A 22402-nucleotide genomic window follows, 5' to 3' on the forward strand; every position below is an offset into this window, starting at 1 on the left:
AAAGGCGCTCACAAGATTCATCACCCCTTTTTTACCCAGTTAACAGAGGCGGAGGGCGGCAGCTCGGCGGGGGAGCGCGTGCCACTCCATCTGCCACCCGGGGTGTGGCACTGGCTGCAGAGCTCCAGGCTGTGGACGGAGGAGGGGGTGGGGCGCTTGTGGTGTGGCGTGGGCGGGGCAGCGAGTGAGGGGCGGTGGGGAGCGGAGCTGAGAGACGCATCGAAGCGCCCGCCTCCGGCCCCGCCCGCCGCTGCCATCCCCGCCCCCGTCATCTCCCCTCTGCGGCCACCCGGTACTAGAAGCAGCCCCGGGCGGCGGTGCGACGGTCCCCGCCATGTCTGCAGCCATGAGGCAGAGGTTCGACCAATTCCTGCACCAGAAAAACTACCTGACTGACATCTTGGCCAAGATCGAGGCCAAGACCGGCGTGAACCGGAGCTACATAGCGCTAGGTAAGTGAGGGGTGGTAGCCTTCTGGGTCCCGCCGCCAACCCGGCCGGGAACAGCTGCTACATCCATGTCACTGTGTCGGGGACAGACTTGGAGTGGGGGCGGCATCCCCGGGGACCAAACTGGGCCCCTGGACAGGCCAGGGACCAGAGAGCCCGCCGGGGCGGCCAGATGGCGAGGCGCCCGGGGGACGGGTACCGGCTGGCGCTGACGTGTCTGCCCCGCGGCGGAGCGCCGAGTGCCAGCGGCCGAGCGCAGGGCTGGCGCGGGGCGGCGGGGGCGCCTGCAGGAGGACGGGCTGGCCTGGTGGCGGACTACCGGGTCCTAGCCAGACCCTATGCGTAGCTCGGCGCCGAGAACGGGTGGCCCCTCGGGAGAGGAGGGGCTGCGGGCGGGCGCTGGAATTCTGGACTCTCCAGACCGTTGCCGGAGCTGGTGCGCAGCATGGCTTGGGGGCCCCTTGCGGGAGGGAGGGCGGGAGGAGGAACACTACGGTGGGGCCTGCGGTGTATCCCAGACGGAAGGCACAGCCCCGCGAAGGCGCAGGCCCAGTCTTCGCTCGGTTTGTTTTCTCTGCTGCCGAGTATCGGCCAAGCCTTGTGGTGTGGGCGGGGGCTGCCCAGCTGGAGCGCTTGTCGTGCCACCAGACCCACTTCTCTCCTCGTGTCTCCAGGTGTCATCGGGCTGGTGGCCTTGTACCTGGTGTTTGGTTATGGAGCCTCTCTCCTCTGCAATCTGATAGGATTTGGCTACCCAGCCTACGTCTCGTAAGTGGCTTCCTGCAACTGTCCCTTTTCCCCTTCTCTCCCCGTCCCCCATCGTGAGCTGCCCTAGCTACTGTACACCCCCATTTCCCTGGGAGAGTGGTCAAAGGACCAGAGAGTAGTAATTGACTGCTTAGGGTTACACATTAGAGACCTTTAACTTGACACCTGATCTCCTGATGACCAGCCAGAATGTATATTTCATCAGATTATACTGGCGGGGTGTGGACCTTCTAACAGATGCAAAAATGAAAGGCTGAACAAAGTCGACCTTTACTGGTGGGGAGATCTCAGCGGGCACAGAGAGCCAGTGTCTTCTTCCTAATAATTCTTTTAATGTGTATTTCACCTTATATACATAGGAAAACCCCATTAATTAGGGTTTCCTTAATTGAGAATTAATATTAACTCAGACACTGGGGAGAATTTTGTCCTCTTGATATGAAAAAGGCTGGCCGCTTATTAACAGGCAAATGGGAAACACTTACCCTAGTATAAAAACAAAAATAAACCGCATACAGTGCATCCCTACTATGTCTCTTTAGTTATATAAATGGCTCATTTATATAATCTAAGTTAAAAATGAATCTTATCAGATTATGCTATGACTTTTCTACTCTCTGAGGTTGTTTTTACTCTACAGTGTGTTTTGCAAATAATCTACAATTTCATTTTTCCATTCATTCAAACAGGACTTTTTTCTCTCCACAAGTGAAATTCATTTTACTCTAAGGCTCTTTCCAAGAAAGCTGGTGGGTTTCACTTTCACTGAATTGGTCTCTACAACCTCCCTTGACCATAATGATAAAGGAAGAAAAAAATGACAGCTAGTAGGCTAAGACACAGATAACACATTTTTACATCTATTGTCTATCATAAGCTAGGCTAGAATTTAATATATGACTAAAAAGGGGAAATATGTTTTAGAAGTTAGTTCTGACTTGAACAGTTAAATTAAAATGTCCTAAGTAGGAGTTTGCAGTGACCTGAGCCTTAACTGCTAGGCCACCAGGGAACACCAAGGATACTACTTGCTTTTGAATTTGGAAATCCTCTCCAGCATTATCTGCTAAAGTATCATTCGCGTGTATGTGGATACTGAGTGATTCTGAAGGCAGACCAGAAAAACTGATTTCACTTTCAGATCAATGAAAAAGGAACAAGAATAGCAGATTTCCATAAAATAACAGGTGGTATAGATAGAACGTTTTTAGGCAACCCTGATTCAAAATGGCTTGCACGTCAATGAGTCTGTGACAACAAAATAAACTACTAGCACATACTTTTCTTCTATATGTGTGTGCTACTTTTAGTAAGGAAGATTCTGAAGTATTTTTCAGGTTTGTGCTTTAGATGGTGTTGATCACATTTAGTAACTACCTAGCTGCTTGAATTATTTTGAACTAGTAAAGACAGTGAATCTTTAAACATACTGAAGATCATAAAAAATGTTTTTTCCACATCAGTACCTTTGGTGCATAATCTTGTGAGAAACGTAATCTGTCTATTGGTACAATTATAGCAGTGCTATGAGCTTTAGGAAAGGGGAAATCTGCTTCTGGGTGGGACATGCAGGTTGGTGTATGTGGAAGTGGTTGTGGCTAAAGGCAGACAGAGCTTGAACAGGCTTCTCCTTGACCTGAAGTGGATTAATTCTAATAGGAACCATTTTTTAAAGTCATATTTTAAAGTAATTTCAAGCAAGGCACTTTCAGTTTCTCATCATTTGTTTGAACTCATTCATTCATTTTCTGCATAGTAAATTGAATATTACTGGCTCTTTTTTTACTTACAAGAAGCTAAAGGTCCCTGTCTATTGCTAGGAATTTTGTGAAATGATAGAGATGGTCTGGTCATGTTTCGGAATAGTTCAGGTAAATGGGTTTTATATATTTTAATTTTTTTTTTTTTAATGGCCACACCTGCAGCATATGAAGTTCCCAAGCCAGGGGTTGAACTGGAATTGCAGCTTTGGCCTACACCACAACCCTGGCAACACTGGATCCCAGCCCCATCTGTGACTACATCACAGCTTGCAGCAACTCCAGATCCCTTTTTTTTTTTTAAGGTCGCACTCGAGGCATATGGAAGTTCCCAGGCTAGGGGTCAAATCCAAGCTGTAGGTACCAGCCTACACCACAGCCACAACAACTCGGGATCTGAGCTGCGTCTGTGACCTACACCGCAGTTCATAGCAATACCAGATACCCGACCCACCAAGCGAGGCCAGGGTTCAAATCTGAATCCTCACAGAGACAACGTCAGGTCCTTAACCTGCTGAGCCACAACAGGAACCCCACATTCTGGAATTTTTCTATTCACCAAGTAGATACGCTTTAGTTTTTTTCTGTCTGAGTATTCTGAGGCAAAGTGACATTTGTCGTATGCCTTAATAGGTGTTGAAAGAGTAATAAATATCTAATAAAGGGAATTGAAAGACATAAAAATTTCAGGAAATAATGAATGAGTATCTCTAGATTAGTATTTATTCACAGGATGCTTCTTTTTGGTAGATTCAACTCTTTTACCTTTAAAATGAATTACAAGGAAAAAAAACTACAATAAATAAGTAAATAAATAAATACAAACATGAATATAGGATTCTATTACCATAAAGGAGTTAAGTGAAGGTTGGTCTTGGTGGGTATTTGGACTTTTCCCTAAAGCAGTGGCTCTCAGCCTTGGCTGCCCATTGGAATTACCCGAGGAGCCTTTAAAAACACTGATGCCTAGGCCTTATCCCCAAAAATTCTGATGTAATTGGTCTGGGGTTTGGCCTGAGTTTTGGAATTTTTGTTGTTGTTGTTATCGTTGATTTACAATGTTCTGTCAGTTTCTGCTGTACAGCAAAGTAACCTGGTTATGTGTATATATATATATCTATATGTATATAGATAGATCCTTTTTTTATCACATTATCCTCCAGCATGTTCCATCCCAAGTGATCACATATAGTTCCTTGGGCTATACAGCAGAATCTCATTGCTTATCCATTCCACATGCAATAGTTTGCATCTACCAACCCCAAATTTTCAAAGGAGTCTTAGGTGCAGTCCATGTTGAGAAGCCCTGGTGTAGAAGGAATGAAAGGGGAGGAAGAATGGCTCTCTGACCCTGGGAATAGTCTGGAGGCCCCCCTGGCCTCTGCCTGATGAAGGAGGGGTTCTAGGAGACATGGGATTGTGGACACAGAAAAAGCAGACAGACCCCAGGTAGTAAACATTCAGGCGATGGCTGTTACATTCGTCTAATCAAGGCTGATCATTGCTTCAACAGATGTGACTGTGTAATTGTCAGACAGTCTTTGAAAATGGTGGTATTAGCAGCACCTGAATCAGTGTTACTTAAGATGTCATCTGTGGTCACTTTAGTTGTTCTCCTTGTCTCTTGGAATTCTCCCCAGCCAGTTATTTTTAAGAATACAGGTTCATCGATTTAGCAAACATCAAATGCCAGCTGTGTGCCAGCACCTTAGGTATGCCCAGGACTAAGGTGGACACAATCTCCATCTTTGCATGAACAATCCACAGTGAACTGCAATAAATAATAAAGTTGTGACAGTGTGGGTGAGCCCCCGCAGAGCACCCACGAGGGGTAGCTGTGGTAGAGATTACCAGGAGGGACTCCTGTAGATATTTATCTGAGGTACCATTTGAGTTAAGATTAGCGGGCTGAGAAGGTGCTAGATGGGAGAAGAGCCAGGCAGAGGGAGCAGCGTGTGCCAGGTCCTGGGGCAGCAGGTGCTTAGGCTGTTGGAGGATCTGGTGTGTTGGAACCTCTGAGAGGGAAGAGAGGTGAGGGAGGACCAGAGAGGTGCAGGTGCCATTAGGCAGCCATCACATCATGTGTGCCTTTTATTCTAGGCAGCCGTAGGGAGTTTGCATGTTTTCTGATTGCCTGTGATGAGTTTTAAATAGGGTTGACATGGCGTGACCTATATTTTAAGGTCATTCTGGCCACTGTGATCTCTGGAAGGAGTTGGTGATCCTGCCAAATGATTGCTGATCCCTTCCTTTCTCACCTTGTAGCTTTTGCTCCTGCTGCTGCTTCTCCTTGGGTTATCATGGGGGACCTACAGGTTGCACTTAATGGTCAGTGTTGAGCTTAGAGGCTGCAGGGGGCAGAAATAGAACTTGAGAAGGCTTGTTGGGCTTTTTTCATGACTCACCACCTTGGGAAATCTGTGGGTGAGGTTCAGGGGCACCAGGTATTGGCGTGCAACAGGTCTTGGTGTGTTGGAGCACACAGACAGCTGGAGGCTGGGCCAGCCCTCAGGGAGGGAGGAACAGTGCCTTATCAGGGACCCCTTCCTAGTGCTTACTCTTATTTTCTGTGTACATAATTTCCCTTTGAGGGCAGGGCCCTTCCTTCATCCCCTCGCTCTATGTTTCCAGACTTTTTGGCCACCCTATATAGGCCATTAGAAATCTAATTCTAGGAGTTCCTGTAGTGGCACATCAGAAAACAAATCCAACTAAGAACTATGAGGTTGCGGGTTTGATCCCTGGCCTCGCTCAGTGGGGTAAAGGATCTGGCGTTGCCCTAAGATGTGGTGCAGGTCACAGATGGATCTGGCATTGCTGTGGTGTAGGCCGGCGGCTGCAGCTCCAATTCCACCCCTAGCCTGGAAACCTCCATATACTGTGGGTACAGCCCTAAAAAAAAAAAAAAATAGACCAAAAAAAAAAAAAGAAAGAAAGAAAGAAAGAAAGAAATCTAATTCTACCCTTCTCATTATCAAGAGCTGTTGACAGAATGACTTTAATCTCCCTACTTCCTTCTATTTCTGATAAGAGAAAGCAGACTAGCGGGTTACATAGGAGCCTTTTATTATTTCGGTGGACCTGCCCTTCGCCTCGTTTTTGGCTGACATACAATTCCCATGCAACCCTTTAAAGTGTACAGTTCAGTGGTGAGTATATTCATAAAGTTTTGCAGTCATCACCGCTTTCTAATTCCAAAACATTTCCATCACCCCAAAAGGAAACCCTGTATTGATTACCAGTCACTCCCCATTTATCTATCCTAAACCCTAGTCCTCAGAAACGTCTGAGCTACTTTCTGTCTCTATGGAGTTGCCTATTCTGGACATTTCATACAAATGAAATCATATACTAGGTGACTCTCGTCTCTGGTGCAGCCCTGCTTTTAATGGCACAGAAGTGAATCCTTTTGAGAAATCTGTGCTGCTTCTTCACACACAAAGTCCAAGCCTGAGACCCATGGTACCCTTCTCCCAGTGGTCCTGGAGGACAGGGGCTGTTCCTGTCCCTGCTTCTTTATTCAAATGGAATTACGAGGGAAAGTATAATGACTCTGCTTCTAGGTTTATTTTTGCCCCACAGAGAAAGGAAAAGAGAAGGGTTGGCTTTTTGTCCAACTCAGCAAACTTTTTATTTAAAATTCTATAGAAACGTCTATTACTTTTCATCTTTATTTCATATTTTTCTTGAGCAGGCTGCCACCTTCCTGGGACTAACAGAGTTGTGCCTTAGAGATCAAACATGGAGTCTGATTAGTTTTCAAAAGATCCAGGGACAGGGAGAGTCAGGAGGTTTTCCAAGGTCACACAGAGGCTAGACTTGGTCTGGAGCCCTCGATTACTGAAGAGGAATGTGAAAGCACATTGAGGCATATCTCAGTACCAAGCTTGAAAAGATTAAATGTATTTAGAGTCCAGCATTTTAACGTCTGTATATGTGTGTCTATATAGAGAGATATAGATATAGAGATAGAGATATATACTTTTCCTTTTTGGTCTTTTTAGGGACACACCTGCAGCATATGGAAGTTCCCAGGCTAGGGGTCGAATTGGAGCTGCAGCTGGAGGCCTGCGCCTCAGCCACAGCAATGCCAGATCTGAGCCAAGTCTGTGACCTACACTATAGCTCACGGCAACACCAGATCCTTAACCCGCTGAACGAGGCCAGGGATGGAACCTGAGTCCTCATGGATACTAATTGGGTTTGTTACTCTGAGCCATGATGGGAACTACTGCATATGTATATTTTTTGGCTATGACTACTGTGTATATTTTTTGGCACCAGAAGTTCCCGGGCCAGGGATCAAACTGTGCCACAGCAGTGACCTGAACTGCTGCAGTGACAATGCTACATCCTTAACCCACTGCACCACAAGGGAACTCCCTAATGTCTATACTTAATCTAGCGTTTGGCAGCACTTTTCAAATCTCAGACCCACTTCAGTGATGTGTCATTTTATCTTCTGTGTGTCCTCACCAGCCCATTTTAAGCTTTTGCTATCAGTACAAAAAGTATTACTACTTTTAGCTCTTTGCAGGGCTGAACACTTAAATATCTCTGTTTAAGTACTTTACACATATAGCTCATTTAATCCTCATGACAACCCTATAATGAATTAAGATTATTCCCACTTTATAGATGAGGAAACAGGGAAAGAGAAGTAGCTTGATTAAGGTCTCACAACCGTAGAGGGTGACACTGCTTTTTAAACATTGGAAGTCTGTCCCCAAAGTTCATATTTTTAACTGTTATATTTCTTCCCATATGGCTCTTTAAGTGTCTCACAGATACATGCCATAACCTTATTCAATAATGAAAATTAACTACTGATATAACTTTTGGCGGCGGTGGTCTGGGGTCACCTGCAGCATGTGGAAGTTCCCAGGCTAGGGGTCGAATCAGAACAACAGTTGCCAGCCTACACCACAGCCACAGCAGCACTGGATCTGAGCTGTGTCTGTGTCCTACACCATAGCTCACAGCAATGCTGGATCCTTAACCCTCTGCGTGACGCCAGGGATTGAACCCGAGTCCTCATGGATACTAGTTGGGTTCATTACTGCTGAGCCACGATGGGAATTCCCAGTAACTTTTTTTTTTTTTGTAGGGCCACATCCACGGCACATGGAGGTTCCCAGGCTAGGGCTCTAATCAGAGCTATAGCTGCCTGCCTACACCACAGCCACAGCAATGCCACATCCGAGCCATGTCTGTGACCTACACCACAACTCACAGCAATGCCAGATCTTTATAACCCACTGAGTGAGGCCAGGGATCGAACCCTCAACCTCATGGTTCCTAGTCGGATTTGTTTCTGCTGTGCCATAACGGGAACTCCACTATTTTTAAATCAATTTGAAACTGTCATTACAAATGCAAGGACCTTCATGCAGTGGGTTTCTCTAATAAGGTACTACCATCCCAAATCATATATCTGCATACATAGTCATGTGCAGTGTTTTGTAAACTTGGGTTAGAATCTATTACTAACAAGTTGTCTTGTTAGCTGTGATGTAGCATTGATTTATGACAGCAGCAATATAAAATGTTGTGTGCAGAGACCTGCTTTTTTTTTTTTTTTTTAACCAGTGCACACCCATCTGAAGATGGGACCCTGAACTGGATCTCCTGAGTGAATGCAGCCTTGCCTTTAGTTCTTTGTAAAGAGGCAGTCAATTTCAAGGGGGGGGAGAAGTTTGAGGATGATCCCTGTGAGGTCAGATCAAGAAAGGGGTTGGCGGGGAGGGGAATGTGAAGGAAACACTGTCGCAATAACTACAAGAGTTGTCATGCAATCATCCACAAGCAGAAGCTACAGCATCTTCTTGGCAAATGATGCACAGCAGATAACGTGAGGGAAAATGGGTTGAAAGGGTTGAAATCTACTTACTGACAGTTTGCAATGGCAGACTCCAGAAGAGGGGTCACTACCCAGAGGAGAGTTTGGGAAAGTTGCCATGGTGTGACTGACAGTCATGAACTACTTTCTGTTTCGCAAAAGCCAGTCATCTGAAGCAGAGCTAGGCTTTCCTAATGGTGCTGGAAGATGTGTATTTGCGGTTCTCTTCAGAGGCTCATTAGTAAGGGGTGTGTCTGTTTCCTGTGTTTCTTAAAGAACTTGTAATTATCTTTTTTTTTTTTCTTTTTTACTCATGAGCCCTTGGGAACAGACACATTTTTCTATTAAGCTGCTTCTGCTCCTGCTACATTAGCTTTTCTCTCTGCAACTGTGTGTTCTCTGCAAAGAGGGCTTCCTGGCAGAGCAGTGCATGCCCACATTTTGCTTTTCTAAGGGCCTGAAGCACATGCAGATATTCTGGCCTACTGGGCACTTGGACCAGAAATATAACTGGCATTCTGTAAATGTGGTCTTAAGCAACATTGCAGTGTTAAACACTTAAACATTTTACCTTTGTCAGATTTTCACTTAGTATTACTGCTACTATTGCTGAACTGTTTTAAGATGAAGGAGTTGTGGAGAAAACTGAAAAGAACTAATCAAATAGTCTTATAAAAACATGTAAATATTTTGTAGGTAATTACAGCAGCATTTACAAATTTTTGGTGGGTTGTTTTGTTTGTTTGTTTGTTTCTCCCCTTTGTCTGAGTCATAGAGAAGAAAGTTTTGAGGAGTAAGTAAGATGAATGATTTAAATGGTTTAATTTCTGGACTCGAAAGCCATTGTGGAGGGAGATCTCATTCCTGATACTCTCTTGTGGAGTGTTGCTCATGAACTTTAGTGAACTTTTTTTTGGTTCTCTTTATGGAGGCCCTAGAGATAGGGTCTATTTGTCCTTCTGAGCTGCCTTCCTCCCCCCCTGATCCCAGAGCTCTCTTTTTTGAGGACTGACTTTGAATGAGGACTCAGTTTGCAACTTAATACCCTCGCATGGTATTTAAACCAATTCTAACTCTTTATGGGACATTTCAAGTGTATTTAGTGCCTGTCATTACTATTAGTATTACTATTATTAACTTTGAGAACAACAAATGAGTGGAGTGGAAGTTTAAAAACAATTTCAAAAACTGCTAATGAAATTACTTTTTGTAGCTGTTGAAATACAAGCAGGGGTTGTAGAAACCTATCCTGACATTATCCTGTCACTCACTCGCTGTCCTGATTCCCGGAAATGGAGTTGTCATCTGTCTCACTCATGTGGCCACTACATATATGTATATATATATATATCCCGCAGCTTCTGACAGTTTGGTCAGGTGATCCAGTGAAGGGATCACTTACATGTCAGAGGTAACTCCAGACTACTGGCCCTCTTTTTTTTTTGTTTTGCTTTTTTCATTTTTGGCTACTCCTCGGCATATGGAGTTCCCCAGACAGGGTGAGCTGCGTTGCAACATACACCGCAGTTGTGGCAACAGTGGACACTTTAACCCACTGTGCCAGGGATTGAACCTGCATCCTGGCGCTGCAGAGATGCCGCTGATCCTGTTGTAGATGTGGCCCTGTTGTGTGTGGGAAAGGTCAGTTTAGGTTCTTTCTGTGTAGGTTGTGAGGGCACTTAAGTGTAAGTTGAAGTTACGATGCCATAGTTGATGTAGATAATATATTTATAGAGCCATCAATTCTCTTGACAGAGGGCTGTCCCCAGTAGGATTTGCCTCTGCTTGTTTTGTTTGTTTGCTTATTGAAGTCTAGTTGATTTATAATGTTGTGTTACGTTTTGGTGTACAGCAAAGTGATTCAGTTATATACATTTTCTTTTTCATATTCTTTTCATTATGATTTATTACAAGATGCTGAATATAGTTCCCTGTGCTATATTTGTTGTTTGCACCTGCTGTTTTATTGCTTGAGGTGTTCATCTTTTTAAACTGTATCAAATTGTCTAATGCAGGAGTTCCTGACGTGGCGCAGTGGTTAACGAATCCGACTGGGAACCATGAGGTTGCGGGTTCGGTCCCTGCCCTTGCTCAGTGGGTTAACGATCCGGCGTTGCCGTGAGCTGTGGTGTAGGTTGCAGACATGGCTTGGATCCCGTGTTGCTGTGGGTCTGGTATAGGCCAGCCGCTATAGCTCTGATTAGACCCCTAGCCTGGGAACCTTCATTGCAGGAGTGGCCCTAGAAATGGCAAAAAGGCAAAAAAAAAAAAAAAAGTCTAATGCATTTTCTTTTGAGTTATAAAATGTTAGCTAGGAGAGGTCTTAGAGATCGAGCTGCTGGGGTGATAGCCACCTTTATCAGATGTGGAAACCAAGGCAGCAAAATTAAGTCCTGTGACTCAGGTCACGAGTCTGTTGAGGCAAAGCCAAGCGTAGCTGTAGAAATGCCTTACTCCCCTTGACTGCCCACTGTCAACATTCTTTGTTCTTTATATTTGATTGTGACTGAGGCTTCCATTTTGCATTAAAAAACAAAACAGTGGATAGTTAGCAAATAAAATCCCTGTTAATTAAACACCAGAATATTTGATGACATGGTGACTGCTTATTTTTGGTAATTCAGTCTCTGTTAAAGATGTTTTATATCGACTCATCTGAAAATGCACTTGGCTGTGAATTTAGCTTATCTTACATTATGCATTTCATTAGGTTGGTCATTTAACCCTATAGGAGAACACTCCATTAAAGAATAAAGGGGCATGGTATATATTTTTTCATTGTTCTCGTACAGTGATCTTAGAATATAGTTTTTACATGTTTAAGAAGTATATTTGTTGCTAAAGATGATTTCTTTTCTTGGATGGGGAGGAAAATTGGGCATGATATAAATAGTAAATAAGCAAATTGGTTTTATTGTATGTTTGTTGCTTTTGTTTGTTTCTTTTGTTGTTTTCTCTCTTGCTCTGTTGGTCCTCTCTTGCTTTGAAAGCACACCTATTTTGCAGTGAAAAACAAGCATACTTTTCCAAATGCCTGTATTTTCTGACCTTCCTATTCCTCTGTGAAAAAGAAAAATCTTTTCCTTATTGGCATGGAAACAACCTGTCCAATGTTCATGTCTTAAAATGTGTGATTTTTTTTTTCCTTCTAATGTGACGTACTCTGTGAGTTGAATAATAGGTGCCATGGCAGCCTCCTAAATAGAGGTAATAGGAAATAGGAAAACCATTTTGAGCTATCACAAATTCCTATTTCACATTCTCTGATAAGCACAGGCAGAAGCAGTCCCGCACAGAGTGGGCACTGCAGGTGGTCACATTATGTGTCTGCTGTATCAGAAAGCGTTATAAACATTGTGGTCTCTTTTCTTCATATTCAAGCTTCAAAGAATCCACCTTGAACTCTGGAATATTTGTTATTAAATGTAACTTCCCATATTAGAAATAAAACAAATCAAATGGACCTGAAGTGGATTCCTTTCTGGTCTTTACCAATAGCACATCTCAAAGGATTTTATTGTTATAGATTTTATATATATATATATTTTTTTCCCTCTCTTTTTAGGGCCACACCTGTGACATATGGAAGTTCCTAGGCTAGACGTCAAATTGGAGTTACAGCTGCCAGTCTACGCCACAGCCACAGCAATGCAGGATCCGAGCCACGTCTGCAACCCACACAGCTCACAGCAACGCCAGATCCTTAACCCGTTGAGCAAGGCCAGGGATGGAACCCACATCCTCGTGGATCCTAGTTGGGTTCATTAACTGCTGAGCCATGAAGGGAACTCCTATTATAGATTTTTTAATGAACTGCTTTTTTTGATGCACTTGCAGCCTGGTAATTTAATCAACTCATTAAAATTAAAATCCAAAAAAAAAAAAATCCTATTGATAGGTATAACTGATTTCTGTAGTGAGGCCGATGCTCTGAAGACACATATTACTTAATTTTATGTCATTTGGCTAGTTTGAACTGTAGTGATTAAGTTCCATGTGAACCATGTACAGTACAGGTTGTAAGTATCCAGGTTTCCTTGGTGTGAGTGACTGCAAGGATCTGGCATTGCCATGAGCTGTGGTGTAGGTCACAGACATAGCTCAGATCTGGCATTGCCGTAGCTGTGGCGTAAGCAGGCAGCTGTAGCTCCAATTCAACCCCGAGCCTGGGAACCTCCACATGCCTCAGGTGCGGACCTAAAAAGACAAAAAAAGAAAGGGTGATTACTTTTTTTTTTTGGCTGTGCCCGTGGTACATAGAAGTTCCTGGGCCAGGGATAGAATCTTCGCTACAGCAGCAACCCAAGCTGCTGCAGTAACAACGCCAGATCCTTACCCTGCTGCCCCACAAGGGAACTCCAAGGGTGAATACTTTAATTAACATACATAGAGGAAAACTGACCTAATTATAGTCATGGTTCTCTACTTCTGTGTCTTTGAACTTTTTAAATGATTGAGGAAAAACCTCCCAAATAGCATTTTATTTTTTCCCACTTACTCTTTTTTGTTACTAAGCTTATGTTTTCTTGTACTTCTATTAGCACCTTAAGACATCATTATTCCAAGAGCAATAAAGTAAAATAAAGTTTCTTTCTTCCAAGATGTAAAAGTGTATGGTATGGCTGGTGGTTTTCTTTTGTTTTGGCACAGTGCTGTACATGTTCCTAAACACTAGGCATAGTATCGAATCTTTTACTTCATTTTTTTCCATTGAGATTTCCAGTTCCCAGAACTCCTGCATAGGACCCCTCCCTCCCCAAGCACAGCTGTGCTGCTTCATTGGGAATGGAACTGTTTTTTCCACTGTTGACTGTAGGTCCTTAAAAAATCACTGTTTTGGAGTTCCTGTTGGGGTGCAGTGGGATTGGCATTGGCTGCAGTGCTGGGATGCAGGTTTGATCCCCAGTCCAGCACACTGGGTTAAGGACGTGGCATTGCTTGGTTCTGATCCCTGGCCCAGGAACTCCATAGGCCATGGGGTGGCCAAAAGACAAAAAAAGAAAAAAAAAATCACTGTTTTTGGCCCCAGGGCTTCGGTTCAGTGTCAGTGCACTGACTGTGCTCGGCACAGGCTTGTGTCCAAATGTCTGTCACTGAGAGTCTGTGTCTCTAGACAGGACCTCCCTGGCCATTTCACTCGTTCTCCACCATTAAGAATTTAGAGGAGAAAAGTAAAGCCAGTTAGGTTTTTGGTTTGTACTGACAGTAAATAACCTTATTTTTCTCATTTCCTTTTTATCTTAAGAAAAATTATAACAAAGTAAAGATTAAGTCATTGCTTAATTATCCTATATGGGAAAAAAGAATGAATATTTGTAGATGTATAACTGATTCACTTTTCTGTACACCTGAAACTTATACACTGTAAGTCAACTATACGCCAATAAAATTTTTCTTAAAAAGAAGATTAAACCAGACAGTTGTGTCCCCTGTTAGAAGTTACCTTTAAAGCGTATCATTTGAAATGCAGGATGTAGTAATAAATACTTGCAAAACTTCTCAGTGAGCTTTTTAGATCTGTCATCTGTCTTATGCTTCTCTTTCATTGTTGACAGATGTGTATAATATGTAAATATAATACACAGTTTATGCTCCATTCTATTGTAGGAAATTGCCATTTTTCAACTTACATGAATGTGTGAAGGTGTTGAAATACCCATTAAGCAGGGAATAGCCTTTGAGTCTGAAAGAGTTAATAGAGTGTCAAAAACATAGTCTTTGAGAAACTATGGAGAAAATACGGCTTTCCTCCTCATATCTGCTTTTCCTATTTTCTAGTTTTAATTTTTTAAAGATACAGCAATAGAATATTACAAGAGTAAGTTTAGGTAAAAGTTGGGTATGTTAGTGGGAGTTCCTGCTGTGACACAGTAGGTTAAGGATCTGGCATGGCTGCAGCTGTGGCATCGGTCACATCCTGGATTCTGTTCCTGGCCCAGGAACTTCCATATGCCACAGGTGTGACCAAAAAAAAAAAAGTTGGGTATATTATTTGACATATTTTTAAATATTTGTTAATTGCTTATAACTCTGAGAGTTATTACATGCTACACTGAATAAACATGGACTTTGTCCTAAAAAGATAAGAATTAAAAATGAAAATATAAATAGGTTGTAAGTCACATATAGGAAAGCATTTTTATCTATTTCGCTTACCAAGAGCGTGAATCTGAATTAAGAGCATGTAAAGGCAGATGTTTTCCCTGCTGGATATGTTTTGCCTAAAGTAATTGTAAAAATAGTATGAAGAGTTATCTCTTTCCTGCCCTCCTAAATGAGCATTAACTAGAAACAATGATATATTTAATTAATAGATGAAACCTCAGCAAGGAAGCAGAGCTGTTTCTGACCATGAATGAGGAATCTCACATAAGTTTGGTTTACAAAGTTTTTGGTGGAGCCAGTCACCTTTTATGCCAGGGTACAGTCAGCTGCCTTTATTAACAGTGGCCTGAGTGATAAGGACCTTGACTTATCTAGCATAGGAAGAAATCTGGAGGTTAAGTCCAGAGCTGGGGGCTTCAGGCTTTTCTCCAGTGACCTGGGAATGTTGGCTTTTCCCCCCATGCCTCTTTCTCCACAGTGCAGCAAGATTGCCACCTCCATTACTGATTTGTTTGTTTGTTTTTTGCCACATCCATGGCATGCAGATGTTCCTGGACCAGGGATCAAACCTGCACCACAGCAGTGACAATGCCAGGTCCTCAACCCACTCAGTCACCAGGGAACTCCTCCCTTAATGATTTTTGAACTAGTTCATCTCTAAGATATCTTCCTTTTGCCTCATACAATTCTATAAACCCATCAACTGTCCTTAGTTTACACAGTTTCTTTCTAATAAAGTCCTTAGGGTGGTTGCAGTTTGGTCTTGTCTGTGGGTCAGAGATTACTTAGGTTTCTCTTTTTCTTTTCTTTTTTTCTTTTTTCTTTTTTTTTCCTGGTAGATTGTTTCCACTGCACCACTTCGGAAACTCCAGGAATGTAGGTTTCCAAATGACGGTTCTTAATTTGGGAGAGGGATGATACTGGTAGCCCAGGACTGTTTGTTCTCAAACTTCATTTTCTTCACAAGTGTTTCATGCTATCCTTTGGCCATTGTTGGTTCCTGGTCTTGTTTTTAGAAAACCGCGCATAGAAAGAAACAGATGAGCCAAAAAGGTGGAGGCAGCTGACACCAGTGGGTATCGGTGGGGCCAGGTGGTCTGGATGAGGTCTGGCTGGTAGGTTACATCCCTCTCACGACCAATCCAATCCCACTGTCAAGACTTTTGGCCAGTCCTCTTTTGCAGCATGGGCCTGAAAAATGTTTTCAGCAGCGTTTGAATTTGTTCCCCCTGACCTGCAAATAGGATTTTTGGATTTCACCTCACACTTCTGTAGCATTTGGGATTTGGTGATAGGTACAATGAAAATCCATGAGTAATTCTCTAATCTCCTTTTAGCCTTATTATCCATGCTATTAATCCTTTACCCACTGTACTTAGCCAGAACAAGTGTTCCTATTGCTCTCTGTTCTTTTTAATCTCTTGCCTCCCTATGATAATAATAAATTATTACTATTATGACTAATATTTATTAATGTAATATTTCAGTGCTTACTGTTTAAATGCTTACCATGTATTAACTGAGTTAATCTTCATAGCAGCACAATGAGGTTTATCATCCCTACTTGATAGATGAGGGTCCTTAAGCCCAGAATAACTTGTCCAAGGTCATGTACCTACTAAGTGGTAGAACTAGGATACAAGTTGCAAGCCAAGAATGGTGAAATAATGTAAAGCCAGATGACCACAGGGAAGAAAAGAAGGGAAAAGCCTGGCTATTTCATAGTTCATTGTAATTAATAATTTGTGGTAGTTTGCTTTAAGTGGAAAATTAGAGTGAGTCAATGTCATGTGCTGGGCAGCGTGGCTTTCTTGGCTCCCTTTGTGTCTTTCTGTGTGTACTGAAGGCCTTTTAATGCTCTGAAACACCAGAGATTGTATCTGATCATTGTTAGAGAAGCTTATTTGTAAGAAAATAATGAGCTCTTTAATTTAATTTCCTCAAGAGAGAAATTAAATGAATGTGTCTGATGTTCACTTTGTGTTCATTTGTAACAAAGCCCTAAAGAGAGACCTAGTCTCATGCGAGGAAGTAATTATTAGCAGGTTTGGAGTTCTCGTGCGGTGCCGGTTAAGGATCCAGCATTGTCACTGCTGAGGCTAGGGTTGCTGCTGTGGCACAGGTTTGATCCCTGGCCCAGAACTTCCATGCCTGGGGTGTGGCCAAAAAAAAAAGAAAGAAAGAAAAAAGAAAGTTTGGTCCACTGTGTGTGTATGTTTTTCTCCCTAAGTAGAAATATTTTCCCCCTGTTGTTATCAAAAATAGTACATGCTAACAGATAGAGAGAACAGATATAGAGAACAAACTAGTGGTTGCCAGTGGGGAGGGGGAAGGGGCACGATAGGGGGAAGGGAGTTAAGAGATACACGCTACTATGTCCAAAAGAAGCTACAAGGGTATACTGTACAGCACAGGGAATATAGGCAATATTTTATAGTAACTATAAATGAAGTATAGAATTGTAAATCACTATATTGCATACCTATAACTTATATGCTGTCATAGCTCAACTATACTTCAATTTTAATTTAAAAAAAATTTTTTTTTGTCTTTTGTCTTTTGTTGTTGTTGTTGTTGTTGCTATTTCTTGGGCTGCTCCTGCGGCATATGGGGGTTCCCAGGCTAGGGGTTGAATCGGAGCTGTAGCCGCCGGCCTACACCAGAGCCACAGCAACGCGGGATCCGAGCTGCGTCTGCAACCTACACCACAACTCACGGCAACGCCGGGTCGTTAACACACTGAGCAAGGGCAGGGACCGAACCCGCAACCTCATGGTTCCTAGTCGGATTCGTTAACCACTGCGCCACGACAGGAACTCCCTATACTTCAATTTTAAAAAACAACACATGTTTATTGCAAAGACTTAAAAAAAGTAAAATCCTGCAACCTCAATGCTCAAGATTAACTTTATACAACTTAAGATATTTCAGATACTGTTCTTGGTCTGTACACACATAGCAATACAGACCTGTCTTTTTTCTTTTAAACACAAAGTTAGTAATCTCTTTTCCACTCAACACTGTATCTGAGACACCTTTTCCTGTGAATATCCTTTTAAAAGGCTTCAGACTATTTCATTGTATGGATGTAGCCAATTGCATTTAAGTAGTCCATTGCTGCCCTTAAAAGTGTCGACACATGCTTCTGTAATCTTAGTTTGAGTTGAAATTCATTTTAGTATTACTTTCCTCTTTGAACTTCATCTTTGTGTGGCTATAAAATGTAGAATTTGAATTAGCTCATCTCTAAGGTATCTTCCAACTCAACATTCCACAGTTTCTAAGTCTGCCCAGTGAATTTTTTTTGTCTTTGTCTTTTTAGGGCACACCCACGGCATATGGAGGTTCCCAGGCTAGGGGTCGAATCAGAGCTGTAGCTGCCGCCCTACACCACAGCCACAGCAACTCCAGATCCAAGCCATGTCTGTGACCTGCACCATAGCTCACAGCAATGCCGGATCCTTAACCCACTGAAAGAGGTCAGGGATCAAACCTGTGTCCTCACAGATGCTAGTCAGATTCGTTTCCGCTGAGCCACGACAGGAACTCCTGCCCAGTGAATTTTTAGAACTGCTAGCTGCTCGTGTAGTGTTGCCCAGCATCTTCCACAGCCCAGCCGTGTCTGCTGCTCACTCAGGCCTCACTCCTATTTTGCCACCTGCTTAAGGGAGGTGAAGCCTTGCCCCTAGAACATGGTATGTGGCTCAGGAGGGAACCAGGAGCCCCAGCACTGAGCCTGGGTGGCCAGGCTTTGGGGCAGTGGTGAGAGTGTGGCAGTCACAGTGGGCAGAGAGCAGTGGAAGACAGTGGTGCCCATCTTTTGGGAATACGTCCCTCCTCATGCCCCCAGGAGCCATTCTGAGCCCAGGGTCACTGCTGACACATGCCACTGGGGGATAAGATAACACTAGAAAGATAGACCAGCTCTGCGGAGAGTGGTAGAACTACTGCGAGCTGCTGCTGGGACAGTTCCAGGGCGCCTCCAGGATTCAGCTTTTTTCTTCTCTTGGCTTCTCATTCATTTGCTGGAAAGGGGTAGCCTACCCTCTGGCTACAGCTTATTGGACATAAATCAGTCATTTTGATTTTCTGTCCTAGAGGTAACATGGCAAGGTGGTGCTGACACTGGAACTTGGAGCCGATGGTTCTGAGACTTGGCTGTGGGTTAGGATCACCTGCATAACTTTCTAAAAGCACAGACCTGTGCTGTACATGCTGGAGAATTTGAATCACTAGGTCTAAAAAGCACCCGGGCATGCGTATTTTGAAGAAGTTCCCGAGGTGGATGTGGATCATCACCCAAGTTTGAGACCCAGTGGACTAGAGCATCATCTCAGTACACCATGATGATCACTTCCAGTGGCCAGTGGTCCCCTCCGACCTCTAAGGAAGCAGGATGCAGCGTGGAAGGGTCCCTTTTGGCCCCGGATGGTCACACTATGGCCTTTCCTCCTGTTTGTGTGTTCTGTGCCCAAGTTAGTCTTTCTAAACCTTGATTTTCTCTAATAGAGGACTCTGGTCCCTTCTGAAAGGAAGATTTTGAATTCCTTTTGTATTTATATAAATGCAATAAATGTTTATTAACTGCCCACTTAGTATTAGACACTTTGCTAAGTGCTGTGCCCCAGGGTAGTCTGTGGCTGTCCCAATGTCCCAACAGCTTGAGAAAGAGAAACAGGCACAGGCTTGGTTGGAGTTAGTCTTGGGTGTAAACCCAATCTCTGCTTTTGGAGCTGGGTGCCCTACACATGTTATTTTTCCTCCCTAAACCTCAGTTTCTTCCCCTAAAAAATGAGCAAGATGTACGCTCTGACATAAACCGTAGCAATATCTTTTTTGATCCACCTCCTACAGTAATGAAAATAAAAGCAAACAAATTGGACCTAATTAAACTTAAAAGCTTCTGCATAGCAAAGGAGACCACTAAAAAAATGAAAAGACGACAAACAGAATGGGAGAAAATCTTTGCAAAGGAAGCAACTGACAAGGTATTAATCTCTAAAATATAAAAAACATCTCACTCAGCTTTATGTCAAAAAATAGTAAGGAGATATAAATAGGTATTTCTCCAAAGAAGAAAGACAGGAGTTCCTGTTGTGGCGCATTGGAAATGAATCTGACTAGAAACCATCAGGTTGCAGGTTCAATTCCTGGCCTCGCTCAGCAGGTTAAGGATCTGGCTTTGCCGTGAGATGTGGCGTAGGTTGAAGATGTGGCTTGGATCCCGCATTGCTGTGGGTAGGCTGGCAGCTGTACTTCCAATTCGACCCCTAGCCTGGGAACCTCCATATGCTGTGGGTGCAGCCCTAAAAAACTAACAAACAAAAAAAACAACCAGACAGACAGATGGCCAAAAAGCACATGAAAAGGTTCTCAGCATCGCTAATTATTAGAGAGATGCAAATCAAAACCATTGGCCTCATATCAGTCAGAATGGTCATCATCAAAAAGTCTACACAGGAAGTACTGGAGCGGGTGTGAAGAAAAAGGAACCCTCCTATACTGTTGGTGGGAATGTAAATTTGTGCAACCCACTATGGAGAATGGTTTGAAGGTTCCTTAAAAAAACTAAATATAGAACTACCATATGACCCAGCAATCCTCCTGGGCATACATCCAGAGAAAACCATAATTCAAAGAGATAAATGCACCCCAGTGGTCACTGCAGCACTATTTACAATAGACAACCTAATGCATCAACAGAGGAAAGGATAAAGAAGATGTGGTACAGATATACAATGGACTATGAATCAGCCTTGTAAAAGAATGAAACAGTGCCATTTGCAGCAACGTGGATGGACCTAGAGATTATCATATCAAGTGAAGTGAGTCAGACAGAGAAAGACAAATATCTTATCACTTATATGGGGAATCTAGTAATAAATGATATGAAAGAAGTTATTTATGAAACAGAAATAAGCCCAAGGATTTCAAAATCAAATTTAGGATTACCAAAGGGAAAACCATGGGGGGAGGGATAAATTGGAAGGATGGGATTAATACATAGGCATTATTATTATTTTAAAAAGGGGGGAGTTCCCATTATGGTGCAGCAGAAACGAATCCAGCTAGCATCCCTGAGGACGCAGGTTCCATCCCTGGCCTTGCTCAGTGGGTCGGGAATCTGGCATTGCCATGCATGGGCTGTGGTGTAGACTGGCACCTCAGTCCCAATCTGACCCCTAGCCTGGGAACTTCCCTATGCTGTGGGTGTGGCCCTAGGAAAACAACAAACAAACAAAGACAAAAATTCCGTAGGTGAAAAAGCCTCAGTCCATAAAAAAAGAACAAAATAATGCCATTTGCAGCAACATGGATGGAACTAGAGATTCTCACATTAAGTGGAGCAAGTCAGAAAGAGAAAGACAAATACCCTATGATGTCACTTATATGTAGAATCTAAAATATGGCACAAATGAACCTGTATACAAAACAGAACAAACTCATAGACATAGAGAACAGACGTGTGGCTGCCGAGGGGGAGGGAGTGGGATGGACTGGGAGTTTGAGGTTAGTAGATACAAACTATTGCATCTGGAGTGGATAAACAATGAGATCCTGCTGTAGAGTACAGGGAAATATATAATCCAATCACTTGTGATAGAACATGATGGAAGATACGGGAAAAAGAGTATGTGTAACTAGGTCACTTTGCTATATAGCAGAAATTGACCGAACATTGTAAATCAACTATAATAAAAAATATATATATATTTTAAAAAGGGCTCAGTCTAACAGGACCACATGCCACGTTGGACTCCAGTCACAAGCCTGGGTGGTTTAACCTGTGCTCCTACCAACTGCCTATAAATCAGAGCTTCCCACGTCCCCTTCCTCATGGTCAGTGAATTGGCTAGCATGGCTCACAGAACTCAGAAAAAGCAACTCACTCACTGGACTACCAATTAATTACTAAAGGATATTAAAGGGAACAAATTGACAGCTAGGTGAAGAGATACGTAGGGCGAGATCCCAAACAAAAGAACTTCATCCTCATGGAGTTTGGGGTCCAGCACAGTGGCACGAGGAAGCCTTGTGGTTCTCCAACATGGAAGCTCTCCGAAAAGTGACAAAAAGCTGTCCTTTGGGGGTTTTATGAAGGCTTCATTACATAGTCATGACTGACTAAATCATTGGCCATTGGCAACTGATTGAACTTCCAGCCTGTCTCCTCCCTGGAGGTCAGGGATGGGACTGAAAGACCAAAGTCACCTCCTTAACCTAACAAAAGAACAATGTATCTCTGTAAACACGCAGAAATTGTCTGGGTTTGGGGAGCTGTGGAGGAGCCATGGATGACCAAATAAGTAGTTTGCTTATAAATCCCGATTTTGCATCCACTCATTTGGATAAAGTATATACATAAATAGCTTTCAGGAAACCCCAGTATTAAGCTCTTTTCTTCTCTCACCTTTTTGAGTCAGATTCCTCACCTGTACCCTGAGTAGGTCAGACTATCTTTTCTGTTCTTTCTCGCTTTA

At 43.1% G+C, this 22402-nt stretch overlaps 1 protein-coding gene across 1 annotated transcript in view; it reads left to right on the forward strand.

The window, feature by feature from the left end:
- Positions 1–242: 242 nt before the first annotated feature.
- Positions 243–22402, forward strand: part of REEP5 (receptor accessory protein 5) — a 39281-nt gene continuing 17121 nt past the window's right edge. Inside the window, exons 1-2 of the mRNA XM_047778415.1 lie at positions 243–452; positions 1124–1217. Of these exons, the coding sequence (XP_047634371.1) occupies positions 335–452; positions 1124–1217 (212 nt within the window). The 5' untranslated portion in view covers positions 243–334. The remainder of the gene's footprint in view (positions 453–1123; positions 1218–22402) is intronic.

Source organism: Phacochoerus africanus, chromosome 4 (genome assembly GCF_016906955.1).
Source record: "Phacochoerus africanus isolate WHEZ1 chromosome 4, ROS_Pafr_v1, whole genome shotgun sequence".
Classification (NCBI taxonomy): Eukaryota; Metazoa; Chordata; class Mammalia; order Artiodactyla; family Suidae; genus Phacochoerus; species Phacochoerus africanus.